This window comes from Microtus oregoni, unplaced genomic scaffold (genome assembly GCF_018167655.1).
Source record: "Microtus oregoni isolate MIOR12 unplaced genomic scaffold, Mior012 000001F_ref0000356, whole genome shotgun sequence".
In the NCBI taxonomy this organism is placed as follows: Eukaryota; Metazoa; Chordata; class Mammalia; order Rodentia; family Cricetidae; genus Microtus; species Microtus oregoni.
In genome coordinates, this window is record NW_024543060.1 from 15034869 (window position 1) to 15053187 (window position 18319).

Consider the following 18319-nt stretch of genomic DNA (forward strand, 5'->3'; position numbering starts at 1 on the left):
TCTGCCTGACTCACCTTCTCTGTTGTACTTGGTGCTGGGTGAGCTCTCAGTAGCTGCTTTGAACCAGGAAAGGCATCGTTTCAGTCTTTGGGGTCTCCAGACTTTGAGCTGGCTTCTCATCAACTCCATGCTCTCTGATTTCCTTACTAGTCTACTTGGGGGTGCTGTTCAGTCTCTTTGTGGGGTTCACTAGTGTATTGTGTTCTGTTGCTGTGATAAACACCATGATAAGGCAGCCTAGAGAGGAAGGGTTCACTTGGGGCTTACCATTCCAGAGAGTTAGATATTTAATTGTAGAGCAGAAGTAGCAGGAGGCAGGGAGGCCTAACTCAAAATGTCGAGAATCTTCTGAAACCTCAAAACCTTAATTCTCTCCAAACACTCAACTGGGGATCAAGACTTGAGGACATCTCATTCAAAACCCTCGTGTTCCACTCTCTGACCACCAGGGGCTAGTGACCACGTGATAGCACAAAGTGCATCTAGTCCAGCTTCAGAAGTTCCCAGAGTCTTTCACAGTCCAGCTCTACTGTCCTCTTCACTCCTGCCAGGACGACCCACGAGCCTGCTCACAGGGTTCAGCCTTTTACATTCCTCCAAAAACCACATGGTGAGGTCTGCCACGGTGTGGCCCACTTCCGGGTGCCCAGCTCTGTATTAGTTATTTTTTCTGTTGCTGTGATAGACAGCACAGCCACGGCAGCTCATGAAGGAAGGGCATGTTTTGTGTCACAGTTCTGGAGGGAGAGGGCTGTGGTGGCAGAGTGGAGGTGGCAGGAGCAGCAGCTGAGAGCTCACATGTGATCCACAAACAGGAGGCAGGGAGGCCTGACTTCCTCCAGTGTCCCCAGTGACAACTTCCTCCAGCAAGGCCACATTGCCTCATCTTCCCCAAACAGCCAACAGCTGGGGACCAAATATTCAGATTCTCTCATTCAAACCACTATAGCTAGATAGGACCCAGTTTGTTTAAAATTTTATAAATTATAGTTTTATTTATTTATTTATATGTTTGTTGTATGAGTTAGAAACTAGTGAGTCAGTAAAATGTCCTCAAACTTCTGACCCTGCAGAGCCTGGTGTTTCCTCATACAAATACGACTGTGCCCCTGGAGCACGGGAACAGCTGTCCGTAGTTAGGACTTTGTGTGTGGAAGATATTAAAGTCATAACAGTCATTAATGCATGTGCTGGTGTGAAGGAATGACCCCCAAGGCTCATGTTTGAACACTATGCCAGTGGATGAGAGTGTTTGGGAAGGATTAGGAGGTGTGGCCTTGTTGAAGGAGGTGTGTCACTGGGGGCAGGCTTTGAGGTTTCAAAGTCTTTCTCATCTACCCCAATTCTCATTTCTTTCTGCCTCGCATTTGTGGTTTGGAATGTGAACTCTCAGCCTTTCCTGCAGCGTGCCTTTAGTCTGCCATCATGAACTCTAACCCACTAGAACTGTAAGCCCAGTTAGAAGTTTTCTTTCATAAATTTGTTGGGTCGTGGTGTTTTATCAGAGCATCAGAAAGTAACTAATGCAGTGTTCATCCTTCAGTTTCTTTCCTGAGAATGCCAGAGTGTAAGGCAAAGTTCCCGTGGGAGGTACTGTGTGTGACTCCTTCTCACCCGCCTCCCCAGGGGATCAGCTCAGGGCCTTAAGCATAGTAGGCAGGTGATTAACTTAATTGGGACTAGAGAGTGTGATAGTTTCTCTCCTAGAGGCAGTGTCAAGTAGGAGGTTGAGTACCATGTATAGAAAGAAGCTGTAGACGGCGAACATGGTGAAAGCAGATGTTGCCCTTCCAGGGGACCCAAGTTTGGTTCCAAACACCCCCATGTTGCTCACAACTTTGGGCACTAAGCATGTGTGTAGCGTACATACATACATACATATACATACATGCAGACAAAATACTCATTCATACACATAAAATAGATTAAGGGAGCGGGGTCTGCAGGGTCCTACATTTTCCTTGCTTAGCACCATAGTTGGGGAAAGGGTGGGGATTTTAAGGAACTCTGTTGACGCTTTCAGGAAAGTGCTTCCTGAGTCCGAGGTGCCAGCAGCCCTGAGTAGCCTCAAATAGGAGCTGGCCACCTTGATTTCCAGAGAGGGGAGCTGTGCTGAAAGCTGAGTTGCTCTCAGGTGGAGTGACTCAGTGGCCATGCCTGTGTTAATGGAACCTCTGAACATCTAAAAGGACAATTCAGAGAGCAGAGCAAGTGGCGGTTTCCTAAAGAGTGTCATGTCTGTCCCTTCCGCTCTGTATTTGATAATAAACTGATTTGTGAGAGAAACGACAGGGTTGATGACTGGCTTCTGGTCTGACGATGGGGGAGGTCAGTGAGAACGTGATAACTTAATAGTAAGATTGTTTGAATCGGGATTTTGTGCTGTGAAGTTTGATTTCATGATTTTTGATGGTGATCTGTTTATACTGATGTTTTAATTTTTATTTCAGAGGATTGGGTTAGCTGCTTTTATTTTTCAGGAGGTCCTTCTTTGTTTCTTTATTTTATGTGTGGTGCGGTGCCTTTGGCTGTCTTCAGGGTGGGTGCTAAGTATTTCTGTGAGAACTTATAGGCATCTCCCAGGGGATTTGGGAGTAACACCTCCCATCCCTTGCTGTCTTGTTTGTGAACTAATGTTATTGTGATAGATTGGGAAAGGGTCGTTAGCTTTTTGAGATAGGGTTTCTTCTCTAGTCCAGGGTGGCCTTGAACTCCCACTTCTCTTGCTTCAGCCTCCTGAGTCCTGGAATTACACACATGCACCACCTGCCTGGTATGCTTTCAAAGTGTTATACTTGTGGTGTGGCCCTTAAATATGTGAAAGAGAGACTAAGTTGTTTGTACGCACTAGCTCCCACTCCTTATCTTCTGGGGAGGTGGTCGGTATCGTGAGCTGTGTGACCTCCTAGTTCACCTAACACTCAAGTTGTAAATTTCAAATACTTTTCTCCTGAAACCAGACTCTTTTAGAGAAATGGCAATCCAGGGCAGAAAAAGCACAAGGTTAGCCTAGAGTGTCTCACGGTGTCATGAAGTTCTCTAAAAAAATACAGAGATCACCAGTTGTGGTAGCACAAGCCCACGATCCCAACACTTAGGAGGCTGAGGGCCTGGACTATGGTGAGACCTTGTCTTCAGGAAGTAAGACAGTAAAGGACAACGGAATGAGACATAGTCAGAAGGGCGCTAGAAAGAATTTTCAGTAACTGAAGTTGTAACAATTGAAATCACAAAATAATGGTAAGTTATAGCCGTCCCTCCCAAAAGTGAAAATCCATGAGTTTGTAATAAGCATTTGAATAGATAAATATGAAGGTAAGAGACAGATCTTTCTTTTTCAAAAAGTGTGTGTGTGTGCACATGTGCATGAAGTGCCCACGAAGAGCAGAAGACGTTGTTGGATTTCTTGGGACTGGAGTTAGAGGCAGTTGTGAAACACCTTATGTGAGTCCTGGGAACCAAACTCGACCTCTGCAAAAGCAGCGAGTGTCCTTAACCACTGAGCCCTATCTCTAGTTCAAGCTACAGATCTTTCATAGAGAGTATTTGCAGTGCATATATGTAGGGGGGAAAGAGAATTACAAAATAGCCACTAGAATACCTTAGTAATAATTGTTTTCAAATAATTACGCTGCTTCAGGGCAGCGTACCTGTTCCTCAAACACCTGCTGAGAACTGTGGTACTTTTAACATGTCAAAGGTTTAAGGTATTTTTTACTTGAGTGGATACTGAAATTTAAGTCTGGAATAGTAGCTCATTTCAAGGAATGAAGAGGAAAATCCTAACTTCAGAAAAGTATAGAGAAACTGGGCAGGCCATCCAGCAATCGAATTAAACATCAATAATAAGTCAGTGATGTCATCAACCGCTGGTGAGCGCCAAGGGGCTTATCCTTTTTGATGTTTGTCAGCAAACAAAACAAAATTGGTGTAGGGTTCTGTCACTAGAGTCCCAGCACTTAGGAAACGGAGGCAGGAGAGTTGTAAAAGCCACAAGACATCTCAGGAAACGGAGGCAGGAGAGTTGTAAAAACCACAAGAAATCTCAGGAAACAGCGGCAGGACAATTGTAAAAGCCATATAAAAATCTTCGGATTGATAAGACCTAAGTGAAATCAGACTTTTAAAAAATATAACATTTGGCTACTACAGGGTCAGTTTCTTTCTTTAGACCTTGGAAGAGTTTCATGTTCTATGGTCATTTCCACAGTGAAGGAACAGACTGCATGCTAGCATTCATAATGTGCATATAGGACCAGCATATTTTCCTTTCTCCTTATTAATATGCAAGGTAAGGTCATTGTCTAGCTTGAAATCAAGGAATAGTTGAGACACTGTTAATGCATCAGCTAACATTTGGTCGTGTGGATGGTAGGCGTGTCTTCTCCCCTCTTACATGCCTATGTGGAGGAGGTGCACAGCCAGTATTCACATACAAAGATACTTAGATTTCCTAGTTTGGGCTTTTTCGTGTTTTGGTTTCCCTGGGCTGGCTCCATGAGCATTGCTGGCTCAGTCTTGAAGCGTTCATATTGGTTGTGGGCTGAATTGATTTGTTGAATAGACAAGCTGTCTTCAGTCCAGCTTTGTTTTATGGCTTGTCTGGTTCGGTGCTAATGTTTTAGAGCTGCCAGAAATGAATGTAATAGTGGTGTCCTGGGGCTACAGAGGCTCTCTGGGCTGCCATCAAACCTTCACCTCCGGCCTCTTCAGGACTTGCCGTGTTCTCCTGTTGGCTTGTTGAATTGAGTTCTTAGAAGCTTTGGTTAGCTTCATTTACATGAACTCTGTGACTTAGATGTTTGGTTTATTTAAATGTTAAACAATGAAAAAGTCAAATTTTTTATGTATTCCTAAATCTAATTTTCAGAGTTAACGACCTTGGCCCAATAACACTCAATGAGTGTTTTGGCTTTTCTGCTACCTGTAATAGCAGAGACTGTAAATTAATTTAATTTAGGAAAGAGCCAAATTCCATAACCCACAAAACATGGTAAGTTAGTTAGGCTGTGTACAGTTACATTTGTCTCTTTGCTTCCCCTGGAGAGTTCTCAATTCCCAGCAACCACATATGGCTCACAACCATCTGTAATGAGATCTGGTGCCCTCTTCTGGCACGTAGGCATACTTGCAGGCAGAACACTGTATACATAATAGACAAATCTTTTTTAAAAATTTAAAACAAAGTTTTTAGCCCTCCTAGAATCTTTTGTCTGTGGCAGGGAAGATGGAAGAGGCCGTCAGAAATGGCTTGTCTCCCTTACAGGTGAGAAGTCGCTCTGGGCCACTCTCTTTGAATCATTGTTCTTTCCCTTCTATTGTAGAGTCTGATAAGGAAGAGAAGCCACAGGGGTCTGTGGTTCCTAAGGAGGTGACACCAGCACTGTGTTCGCTGATGAGCAGCTACGGCAGTGTTTCCGGGTCAGAGAGTGAACCAGAAGGTAAGGCGGGGTGAGGCTCCTTGTTGCTTTTGCCTTTGGTTCATGCTGGGTGATGGTAGCATCCAGCATGCAACACACTGTCCCATTTCAGGCCCTTGTCATGTCTGTAACACCTCTGATAGCGGAATAGAGGTCCCAGCATTCAGGAAGATCAGAAGTTTATGGTTATCCTCAGCTTAGGGCCAGCCTGGGCTATATGAAACCTGGTCCCAAAAAATAATGAAATGAAATAAAATAAAATTTAAGTCTGTTTGGCACAGTGCTGTTTATAGAACACGTTTGTGTAAGTTGTCTCACTTGGAATGTATAGTGGCCCTGTACTTGTGTTTATTTGTGTGTATTGTGCATGCGTGTAGGTATATGCATGTGCAGCGTGTGCAGAGGCCAAAGGTCCATATTGGATGTCTTTCTAGATTGTTCCCCACCTTTTTGAGATAGGATCTCGCACTGAACCCAGAGCTTACTGAGGTTACAGATGCATGCCACCACCCCCTGCTTTTTCCTGAAGGTCAGAAGTCGGGTCCTCAGGCTTGTGTGGCAGGCACTTGACTCCTGAGCCGTCTTTCCAGTCCTCATCTGTTTGTTTTAAAGGATTGAAGAAATGAACTCTTTCACGATTCTGTGTGAGAAGTTAGCAATGCCCAGGAGACATGTTTTACTTTCCAGATAGTGTGTGTGGCTTTGTTGTGATAAGCCAGTTTACCTCCTGCAGCCTCTCTTTTAGGGCCACATACTCGAGTTGTGATGGGCTAGCAATCTGATAGAGTGTAGTTTTAAATCCAGGATTCACACCAATAATATAGTATATACTTAGCGAATAAACCAGTGTCCTATAGTTGGCCAAACCTGGTCCTGCTTGGTAGTTGTGTGTAGGCCTTTCCTACTGTGAGAGTTGGTGTGTTTGTGACGGAGAAGGTGTGATCAAAGTCGGAGCTGGGGTTAGGAGTAAGAGATAAAAGTGTTCGTGTATAACGAAGGGAATGTAATTGGATGAAGTTAGCAGTCTCTCAGATGACAGTGTTTGTGTACTTGGAGGATGTGGACTAAGGAAGAGCTGGGCTTCGATACAAAACTTGGTGTTTATGTATCTGTCTGTGACGTCTGGCAGTTAAAAGCTACTTGGATTTTGAAATGTAAGCTACTTTGGCTTTATCAGCGGATCCCTTCACAGGTGGCTGCCTTCTTTTACCTTTAAGAAAAACAGTATTTGTTTCTTACTCTTGTTTCCCATATACTGATAGGTAGATGGAGTTATTCTTTAAACGCATATTATATTTCCTCCCTATCAGTTGTATTTATAACATGATAAGGAGAAAAGCTATTAACAGGTTAATGAATCCCACAGAAACAAGGCGGACTAAGCTCTCTTCTTCCCTCTGGAGATGAAGCATTTGATAAGTACTCCGCCTACTCTGGTCTTCAGTTTGAGGTGCCGCCATTTTTAAATTGGAAGGAAGAAAAGAAACTAGAAGTCTTTGAAATCTCACACCTTCTCTTTCTGGGGCATCAGGTTTGGAGAGGATAAGTTTGTTAGCATAGTGTGTGGCAGAATTTATGTGAAAATGTAGGTTTGGGGACTTGGTAATGGGAAGAAGCCAACTATGTTATTGCATTTCCTTGTAGCCCCTGGTTTGTGTCATTTGCTGTCTTCCTGAACAGGAAAGGGGTATGCAGCTTCTTTTATAGTAGCAGCAGATAAATACGTTTCAGATTTTTGTGTGAATTTATTTTAACTATTTAAATAGTCTCCTTGCCTTAAAGAGAACGCCTTTGCTTAGTACTCTTAGATCTTAAGAATTATTTTATTGTTTGAACTCAGCCTCATCAAGCCATCCAGTGGCTCTCCGATGTCTCACATTAACTGTCTTCTAGGCAGGTTAAAGAGGGCTGGCTCCCCACGCGAGACTGAAGCAGTGGAGAGGGTGTGCCTGGATCCGGGACTGCCAGAATTGTGAATAAGGAGTGTTTTAAGTGGTTCGCTCTGATGATTTTCCTGTCTTCATACAGCTTCCTTGACTCAGCTATGATTAGAACCCCAAACTGAGAACTGGTTTTAAATGCCACAAACCGATGAATTTAACTTAAAAGGATAGTGTAGCCGTATTTAGAACTGATTTGAATTGGTGGACATTATATTAATTATGACAATTAGTGGACAGATGTTAAGAGAAAGTATAAATGGTTCCTTGTCCTTAGTCCTTAGAAATTCGACTGTGTGAGCTCTGACTCACCTGACTGTGGTCCTTGGCTGAGTGACGACAGTTGAAGGTTGAGGAACGACGGGGATGGTGCTGCAGCTCTGACTGCTGCGCCCATCGTGCTCACTGTCGGCTGCAGGGCTCCCAGCTGTTCTGTTTATGGTCACAGTTCTCTGCTTCCTCTTTCCCTCATCACTGAAGAAGCAAGTCATCCCACCACCCACCTGCATCCATCCTGAAGCTCCTTAGGGGCTGCCAGCCATCTGTCCCTCGGGAGTGTACAGGAAGATGTAGATTTCAAGAATTGTACCTGTCGTGTGCCAGGAAGTGGGGGTGGGGGGAGTATCCTAGAGTAGCACTCAGAAGTATTGCTTGGCTTTTAAATAGTAGGGTTCTACCTAGTTTCCTGTTCATTAGTTTTATTTCATTCCATTTGAGTCAAAAATGTAACCTACATGCTTTTAGGTTTGGGGTTTTTTGTTTTATTTTGTTTCCAATTTACTGAACCATCCTCATGGCCCAACCCTAGCCAGTGAACTTGACAAGAATACACACTGGATAGAATGTTCTTTAGTTGTCTTTAGTGTTGGTGGTGGACCTCTGCATCTCCACTCATCTTCTCTCCATTTTACTGAGAGTTGGAGCTTCCTCCTCTAATGATAGATTTGTATATTTATTCTTTGTTTTTAACTCTCTGTGTGTGTGTGCACGTGTGTGCACACACATAAACTCACAGAGGACAGAAACCAGTTTGCAGAGGTCAGTTCTCCCCTTCCACCATGTTGGGCCCAGGGACTGAACTTAGGTCCTGGACTCAGCCTGAAGAGAAAGAGCTATTTTGCTTGCCTATGTGTATTGCTTCTTTCGGTTTCATTAAGTTTTGAGAAATCTTGTTTTGGAGCCAGTGAGATGGCTCAGTGGATAAAAGCGCTTACTAGCCAGCCTGAAGACCTGCTGCGTGTTTACATACACGTGCACGCACGCACTCACACTTGTTTATAAAAGAGTTGATACTTTATAAGGTGTTTGCTTGTTTTTGCTCTTGTTTTGAGAGACAAGGCCTCACCATGCAGCCCAGGCTAAACCGGAACCAGCAGCTTCCCACCTGTCTTCAGTGCTGGGTGGACAGGTGTGGGGCATTGTACCTGGTGTGTTTCATTCATGTTTGTCCTGTCAACCCGATAGCACTTTTAAGCTGTCCTTTATCCCCAGCAATAGTCCTTGTCCTGAGGTCTGCTGCTGGTTCTGGTGGGGCCGTGCAGCATCCTTCTGATGGGCAAGTGTGTTGTGTCTCTCCCATCCCCGTCCTCTCTCTGTAACGTTTTACTTTCTGTACACCGTCGTCAGGTGTGTGCTTCCTTGGTAGTTGAGAGATAAGGCTGGTTCGCAACGTAAGGCAAGGAGTGCCTGCATTTTGGTTCATCGGTATAATCCGCAGCTAGATCTTGTTCTTTTCCTGATCTGACCATTCTGTCTGTTAAGTGAGGTGTCCAGGCCATTCATACACAGCTGTGCCTTCTTGAGGTGTGTGGCAACGTGCTTCCATTTTCTCCCTTCCTTATTGCAGAGGCCATTGGCTGGCATCGCCTCCTCCTGCAGTTGTTTAAGTAGTCGTTCTGTTTTCAAAGAGTCTTTGTGTTTGTGTGCATATTTCCTGTGCCTTGGTATTTGTTACTCGTTTGAGGAGTCCCAAGCTTTTTGGATGGGTGCTTTCTATACTCTTGAGGTGGTCTCCTTAATAATTGGTAAAGCACCTAGGTGGGGTGGAGCTTGCTGTAAAGTCTTTAGGTTTAACTTACTGGGTAATCCCTGCCCCATCCCCCCCAAAAATTAAGTCAGGCATTGGTGGTGGCACCTTTAATCCCAATGCTTGGGCTGCAGAGATAGGTGGATCTCTGTGAGTTCAACCAGCCTGGTCTACAGAGCTAGTTCTAGGACAGCCAGGGCTACACAGAGAAACCCTGTCTCAAAAAAAATCATTTAAAAAAAAGTTATTGGAGCCGGGCGGTGGTGGCACACACCTTTAATCGGGAGGCAGAGGCAGGCGGATCTCTGTGAGTTCGAGGCCAGCCTGGTCTACAAAGGGAGTTCCAGGACAGGCTCCAAAGCTACAGAGAAACCCTGTCTCGGAAAACAAAACAAAACAAAAAAGTTATTGGGTAGCCAGTATTATGGCTGGGAGGATTCTTACACTTCTCTGGCTGTCTTTAAACTCTTTGACCTGGTTTTTCTTTTTATGTTTGTTGTCTGCACATGTAGAAATCCCCATCAAGACTCAAGTGGATGTTCTGCCAGAACCCCAGATTCCTCATAGCAGTCCTCCCAAGAGCCCACGACAAAGTGTCAAAACAACGGGTAGAACTGTCCCAAGAGCCAGGTGGGAGAGCCAGAGGAATGGGCTCAGGAAAGTAGCCCTGAAGAGGAAAAGGAGCCACTGCCACCCCTTATTTGAACCACGAACGCGTCACCCATACCTCCTGGAGATGGTGAGTACTGTTTGTTCACGCCGTCGTACCTGTACTTTCACTGTAACAGTGGGGTCACTGGGGTGCTCTGTGTGTGTGGTGAAGGTGGGGTCACTGGGGTGCTCTGTGTGTGTGGTGAAGGTGGGGTCACTGGGGTGCTCTGTGTGTGTGGTGAAGGTGGGGTCACTGGGATGCTCTGTGTGTGTGGTGAAGGTGGGGTCACTGGGATGCTGTGTGTGTATAGGAAAGGTGGGGTCACTGGGGTAATCTGTGTGTGTGTGGTAAGGGGGGGTCACTGGGGTGCTGTGTATGTAATAAAGGTGGGGTCACTGGGGTAATCTGTGTGTGTGTGGTAAAGGTGGGGGTCACTGGGGTGCTGTGTATGTAATAAAGGGGTCACTGGGGTAATCTGTGTATAGTGAAGGTGGGGTCACTGGCGTACTCTGTGTATAGTAAAGGTGGGGTCACTGGGGTGCTCTGTGTGTATAGTAAAGGTGGGGTCACTGGGGTACTGTGTGCTTGCATGTTCCTTGGAGACGCGTATGTGTGGATGTCTAACCTCTAAAGCTATGTTTGACATATAGGTGGTATTCAGTACATGCAGAACAATTACAGGTTCCATCACTTGTTAACATTTGAATATAGGTTTAACTACTGAAGAGGAGGTATGTGTTGAGCTTACATTTTCATTGGAAGCACAGCTAAATACAGTAGCGAGCTGAGGGAAAAGAAAATAGTTTTCTGTTTTAAAAATGCATGTTGAGGACTGCAGAGATGGCTCACAGTTTAGAGGATCCAGCTTCAGGTCCCAGCACCACATGCTGGCTGTCAACTGTGCATGACTCCCATTCCAGGGTATCTGATACTCCCTTCCAGGTTTACAGGCACCAGGTGCACATACATACGTGCAGGCAAAACCCCCATACAGATAAAATAAAAATGAATGAATGGATGGATGAATGAATCTTTTGGAAAAAAAAATACACACACACACACACACACACACACACACACACACACGTAGTGTCAAGACAAGTCCTGAAGTGTCCTGCCCCAAGTCGCCTTTGCCTTTCTCTGAGTGTGCCTCTATTTGTATCTGCCTTGGGCTTTAATGGCTTTACCAGCATCATGTATTCGAACATTTACTACACACTTGAAGCTTCAAGAAGGGAGCAGTGTGCCTTGCTTCTGAGAAATGGGATGGTGCTATTCAGAGATCAGATCTTCTCCTGTCTAAAAGAAGCAGTTTTAGTGGCACTAAAGTGAAGTCTTGCAGTTCAGGTGAGGCTTCTGCTGTAGCCAGTGCCCTGTCTGTCCTTCCTGTTAAATCAGGTCGCGGGTGTGCTCTGTGTGACTGCTCGGCACAGTCAGCTGCAGTTTTCAGATGTCTGTCTGGATGCTGTTGAAGCACCAAGTGTGCTCCTGCTCTGTAGGACAGACCTCAGAGAGACATCCAAATGAAATTCTTTTTGGCAAATAACACGACTTCTTCGTTACGTACTTTTTCGGGATACCAGGGAATTGTAGCTTTCTTTCAGTTGTGATTAGAAAAATCAAGGAATGTGGAGGTGTTCTTACGTACTATTTTCAGCTCTTACTGTAGGTAACACACTTCGTTTTTACCATTTATAGACTTGGATTTGGGGGAATCTTCTTTACTATTTCTTTCTTTCTTTTGGTGTTTCGAGACAGGGTTTCTCCGTAGCTTTGGAGCCTGTCCTGGAACTAACTAGCTCTTATAGACCAGGCTGGCCTTGAACTCACAGAGATCCGACTGCCTTCACCTCCCGAGTGCTGGGATTAAATGCTTGTGCTACCATTGCCCAGCCCTTTCTATTATTTCTTACTGACTTTCTAAGAGTGTCTCTAAGACAGTGGAGTCTTACATTGTCCAGGCTGCCGTGGAATTTCTGTGCTGAGTGGTGCTCTTGTCTCAAGGAACTGAGTGTGCAGGAGAACACTCCTGCACCAGTGTGTGTGTGTGTGTGTGTGTGTGTGTGTGTGTGTGGTACCTGCAATGTAGGGGAAAGGTCATGAGTTTTAAGTTCTGCTTTCCTGTTCTTTACTCTTTCTCCCTAGAGGAGCCCAAATGTGAACAAGGTAAATGTATTTTGACAAATCTGTTCTGTTCTGTTTCTTTTAGGAGGGGACACGGTATTTTAAGTTGTGTTTCTTGGAAATTTTTTTAAACAGCTAATCTTTCTTTAATGTATGTTTTAGCTTCTCGCTCCGGACATTCGGCATGAAAGAAATGTGATTTTACAGTGTGTTCGGTACATCATCAAAAAAGACTTTTTTGGACTCAATATTAATTCTGTGAAAACTGAGGCTGAGTAGATGCCTTGTGGTTCCGCACATGGAAGAGAAGCATGGAAGAGAGTGCCACCCTCCAGTAAGCAGAGTAAACCCACAGCTTTAAAGATCAGAGCAGTGGTAAAACTGTAAGCCTCATGGGATATCATGTTGGATTTTAAGTCTGTCCTTTGGCTTTATGTAAATAAACGCACAGCTGGTCGTTTTTTAAGGGTGTGTCTGTGTTATTGGGGTGGTAACCCGTAGATTTTGCTGTCTCAACTGCTGGCTCCAAAATAGATGCACAGAGACTTAATATTGATATAAATGCTCAGCCAATGGCTCAGGCTTGTTCCTAGCCAACTCTTACGTTTGGATTAACCCCTGTTTCTTACCTACCCTCTACCATGTGGCTCATGGCTTGTCTCCTCTGACACCACCCTTCCTTTATCCCATCATTCTCAGTTTGGCGTTTCCACCTCACTCTATCCTGCCTAACTGTTGGCCAGTCAGCTTATTTATTGAACCGATGATAGCGACATTCACACAGTGTACAGAAGGATTATTCCACAGCAGTGACCATGCAGGGCGCCTTAGCTTTCCGTTCATGACCTCTTTTCCCAAGGAATGTTTGTGTGACCTCAGACCTACAAACGTATACAAGACAGGTACACAAGTCAAAGATAGAAAAACATAAAGGAAATTAAAACAGTTTTTTGGTGTGTATATAATTTCATCATTCATTAGAGAGAAATGAACTTGCATATTAATGAGGTGGGTATGTCTGTTTTTATATAAGAATTACATCTTGGCTGAATATTTTCCGCACGATGTACAACATCTTCATCGTTTTCCAGAGTTAATTGATATTTTGATTTTGTAATTGTTAATGCTGAAAATGCTACTTTGCATAAGTATGTAGAACAAAATGACAAAATTACGTAGAGTGCCATTTCAGAAATTGTTGGAAATTCAGTCTTACTCTCAAGCCAGAATCCTTGTAAGGATTTTTATGAAGCTCAAATCAGCAATGCAAACAGCAGTTTTTAAAATCAAACGCCATGCGATCTAATGATATACTAATTTGATACGAACTTGTGGAACATAACAGCAGAAATATATTAAATGTCTTTGTTTTCTGTAACTAAACCGTAGGAGCAGAAAAGTGTATGCATAGCGCGAGGCACTGCAGTTCACAACCCCACGGCCGTCTGCAATCTGAGCTGAGGTTGAAGGTGGCAATTATGGTATGATGGCGAGGGCTGTGCAAGATGTGTGTTCAGGATTAAAACCACAGTGAGGTCACACGATGCAGCGCTGGCATGTGCAGCCAGACACTGCATTCATTGCATGTGGGATTTTGAAACAGTTTCTGGTCCTTTGTACCTTTCCCAGCTGCCACACTCAGTTGCGCACACCCACGGTTGAGGGAAGAACTGAAGACGCTGGGTAGTAACAGGCAACACTTTTTTAAATGCTAATTTAGTCAGACATAATTAGGGAGATTTATTTTGTTTTGTTGCAAAAGAGAATTTTTGGTTGGTTGGTTGGTTGACTTTTTGAGCGGGGTTTCTCTGGCTGTCTTGTAGACCAGGCTGGCCTAGAACCTACAGAGATCCACCTTCCTCTGCTTTCTGTGTGCTGGGCTTTCTGTGTGCTGGGCTTTCTGTGTGCTCGGCTGAAAGTTGTTTTTAATAGTGGCAAAATGGCTCAGTAGGTAAAACACCCTGTCACATAGGCCCGAAGCCCTGAGTTCTGTCTCTAGAGCCTACACAAAAATAGGGAGGAAAACCAACTCCAGGCTTGTCTTCTTGACCTTCATTATTGTTCTGTCTCTCACACACACACGATGATAAAAATTCAAAAATAAACATCAAGTTAATATAATCAGGAAGTCTATGAATTAAAAAAATTTTCTATCAGTTCCACTTCCAGAGCTTAGGTATTGAAAGTTAGAAAACCATAATGATGGTCTAAATGAAAAACTGCTGTTTTTTTGTTTTTTTTTTTTTAAAAAAAAAAGAGAGAAACAGATCACAGAAAGGTGATTCCAACAAGAGGGCGCCAGATCTCATTACAGATGGTTGTGAGCCACCATGTGGTTGCTAGGAATTGAACTCAGGACCTCTGGAAGAACAGTCAGAGTTCTTAATCTCTGAGCCATCTCTCCAGCTCCATGAAATGCTTCTTAAAAGGTTCAAAATCATACTGACATTTTTCTAACATGCTGTTAGAAATTATGTATAAGCCAGGATGGTGGCACATGCCTAACTCCAGCACGGGCAGAGGCAGGCCCATCTCTCTGAGTTCAGAGTCCAGCCTGCTCTACAAAGTGAGTTCCAGGACAGCCAAGGCTACACAGAAAAACCCTTCTCAAAAACCTTTCTTTCTTTCTCTCTCTCTCTCTCTCTCTCTCTCTTTCTTTCTTTCTTTTTTTTAATATTTATTTACTTATTATGTATACAGCACTTCTTCCATGTATGCCTGCAGGCCAGAAGAGGGCACCAGACCCCATTACAGATGGTTGTGAGCCATCATATGGTTGCTGGGAATTGAACTCAGGACCTTTGGAAGAGCAGGCAATGCTCTTAACCTCTGAGCCTCAAAAACCTCTTTCAAGATACACTATGAGGAGATGGGAGTGTTCATCTCTTTCAGGATACACAATTAAGATTTATTTTCTAGGAGGTACTGGAGAGATGGCTCAGTGGTTAAGAGCACTGACTTCTCTTCCTGAGGTCCTGAGTTCAATTCCCAGCAACCACATGGTGGCTCACAGCCATCTGTAATAAGATCTGGTGCCCTCTTGTGGCTTGCAGGCAGAATGCTATATACATAATAAATTTTTTTTAAAAAGGTTTATTTTTCAATTGAGCTTTTAAGATTTTTAATTTTTTTTAGTGTTCCTTCAAAGTAATGACTTCTCTTGTGACATTTTATTTGCTATTCCGACTTTCCTAGTCCCATCTGCCCCCAAATAGCGCCCTCCTCATTTCATAGCATATTTTTCTTTCTTTTTTTTTTTTTTTTTTGGTTTTTTGAGACAGGGTTTCTCTGTGGTTTTGGAGCCTGTCCTGGAACTAGCTCTTCCAGGTCTCAAACTCACAGAGATCCGCCTGCCTCTGCCTCCCAAGTGCTGGGATTAAAGGCGTGCGCCACCACCGCCTGGTTCATAGCACATTTTTCTTCTCTCTTGTTCCCCTGTAAATGTTTTAAGGTAAATGAAGGCTGCTGAGCTGGTGTCTTGTGACAGCGGGGAACTGGATCTTCTCTTGCGTTGAGCCAACTATTACATGTAGCTTTCTACCTTTTTATTTTATGTGCACAGCTGTTCCACCTGTAACCGTATCTATGTATCATGCTTGTGCATGGTGGCTGTGAAAGCCAGAAGAGGTCTTAGGTACCCTGCCTGGGACTGGAGTTGGAGGAAGGTTGTTAGCTGCCATGAGGGTGCTGGGAATTGAACCCAGGTCCTCTAGGAGAACAATGCTCTTAACCACTGAGCCACCTCTACAGCCCTCCCTTCTACCTTTTTGATGGATAACTGAAAGGCTAAGATTCTGAAAAAAAAAAATAAGCCTGTTACTACAGTTGAAAAATCTACTTTTATGTGAAGTTGCATTGAAGTTTGTGGATCTTAACTTGCAAAGCAGAAGGGAAAGCCCCTTGTGTTGGTCCTGACCTATCTCTAGGACGCTGTAATGCCTGACTGGGAACACTGGTGATACCGCAGATTCCAGTTACAGATTCGGGATCAGCCATTGTTTCCCAGCCTGTTTGACTCATTCACGTTTGCAGCTAACTTTACCTTCAGAAAGCTAATCTGCCCAGTTCAGCACCTAGTTCAGCACATGTGATTCTGTTGAGCCTTCCCTGTGTCCCCCCTGTGCTTAAATCACAGTACAGAAGCACACAGGCCTTTCCTGACTTCAGTAAACTCGTTAATTTATGTATATTCAGGGATGTGGTTCTCAGCCCAGTTCATCTTCCTGGGAAGAACTCACGTTAGAAACCAAGTTGATCCCTAAAGTACCGTGAGTGAGTGAGCAGTCTACCAGCGGTTAGCATGTGCATTCCTCAGGCTTAAAGTTCACGAATGAATTCCCAGATGCCTGCATTACTACACGGATCGCCGTATTTCAAAGGCTATTAGCAGTCACTGTGAAACTGGGTAGGAAGCATTTTACTTTGGCCATTTCGTTTTTGTTTTGTTTCTGTTGTTGCTTTTTTGTTGTTCTTGTTTGTCTTTTGGAACAGTCTTGCTGTGCATCCTTGACCAGCCTAGAGCTCACAGAGCTGTTACTGCCTCTGCTTCCCAAGTGCTGGGATGAAAGGTGTGCACCGCACTCGGCTCAGTTTGTTTTGTGACAGGTGTAGTTAAGACTGAAACCACTATTCTGAGCTCTGTCTTGTCTATGTCTGACAGGTTTGCGATGTAGATTCTGTTGTCTGTTCCAAAGAGGATTACAAATTAGTGTCGTCACCCCCCCCCCCGTGTGTGTGTGTGTATCTGTGTAGTATGTGAATATGCATGTGTGACTGTATGACTGTGAGTGCTTGATTGCTTGTGGGGGGGGGGGGTGCTGGCTCAGTCACTCTCTGGAAATGACGTGGCCAGGATGTTCCTGTCTGCTGCACAGAGACACTGATTTTACAGGGACGCCTGTGTCCACACCCAGCTTCTTATGTACATGGTAGGGACTTGAACTCTGGTCTTAATGCTTGTCCAGTAAGCCCGCTGACCCACCGATCCATCTCCCCAGCCCAGTTGCCTTTATTTTTAGCAAGAACTATTTAAAAGTATGTTTGAAATTTACAAGTGGGTAGAAGAATATAGTCTGTATGTTTTTCCTTTGTGGAGTAAATGGTAAATATTTGTGCTTTCCCAGTTTTGGGATACAAAGATTTTTGTATTTTGCTTGATAATTATTTGAGCCCATATTTCTGTAGTTTTGCACATTTAATTCATTTTCTGAGAATATTGTATGAATTGGCAAGCTATACTTTTTATAACTATGAGCTTTTCTTTGTTTTGTTTTGTTTTGTTGTTGTTTGCTTCTTTTTTCTTCACAGGGTTTCTCTGCATAGCCCTGGCTGTTCTGGAACTCACTGGAATACTCTTGTCATCAATATCTTTAATACTTTTTAACCTTCCCCCCCTAATTAATATATTAAACAAAGTTATTTAGAGGGTATGAGAGTCTATGCCATGTGTGTGGATGCCTATGGAGGCAGAAAAAATTGTCAGACCTCCACAGGAGTTGGGTTATGGGTGGTTGTGGGTGCTGGGGAAGGGCAGCCGAGCCATCATTCCAACCCTCAAGCAGCTTTCAACCGCTAGCATTAGCTGAAATTCTTGACACATTTAAATCATCCCCTACCATATTGGCTGTGTTTTTTCTGTCTCATGCTTCTCTGTTTTACCCCCTTGTTCTTTTGCCCACGTTGAGATGTACCCACTTCAGTCACCAGAGCTTGCCCGAAGCACAGCTCACATTCTAATGGAGCTTGGGCAGACTTCACAGCCAGGTTAGATGGATACGGACTCCCCTGTCACCTTCATATGGCCTCAGCCGCAGAGAGCATCTGGAAGTCGGTGGTGGGCTTCAATCAGCTTGGCTGTTGGCTCTGTTGTGTGCAGCCTCCTTTGGCCTGCACCCGGGGATTGTGAGAGCGGCTTCATTTCGTACACCAAGGCTATTGTGCTTCTTGGCCAGTTTCTTCAGCGCCTTCTGGCGATGTGGGGTACCCACAGCCTTGAACTTGGCACTTGCTGGTCCCTAGGACCCACAGGAGAACATGTGGCAGGCTGTGGACAAGGCTTCCGGGACCCCAGAAGCCCTTGTCCTTCTCAAAGTGGATCTGCAGTTTACTTCCCTAAGGCCCTGACTCCTGTTCTGGTTCCTGGACTGGTTTCCTGTGG

The 18319-nt window shown here is 44.3% G+C and overlaps 1 protein-coding gene across 2 annotated transcripts in view; it reads left to right on the forward strand.

The window, feature by feature from the left end:
• Positions 1–12611, forward strand: part of Nufip1 (nuclear FMR1 interacting protein 1) — a 31253-nt gene extending 18642 nt beyond the window's left edge. For both annotated transcript variants that reach the window (XM_041668706.1, XM_041668713.1), the window contains 3 exons: positions 5325–5441; positions 9899–10125; positions 12325–12611. In XM_041668706.1, coding sequence (XP_041524640.1) covers positions 5325–5441; positions 9899–10125; positions 12325–12441 — 461 coding nt within the window. In that variant the 3' untranslated portion in view covers positions 12442–12611. The remainder of the gene's footprint in view (positions 1–5324; positions 5442–9898; positions 10126–12324) is intronic.
• Positions 12612–18319: the final 5708 nt, after the last annotated feature.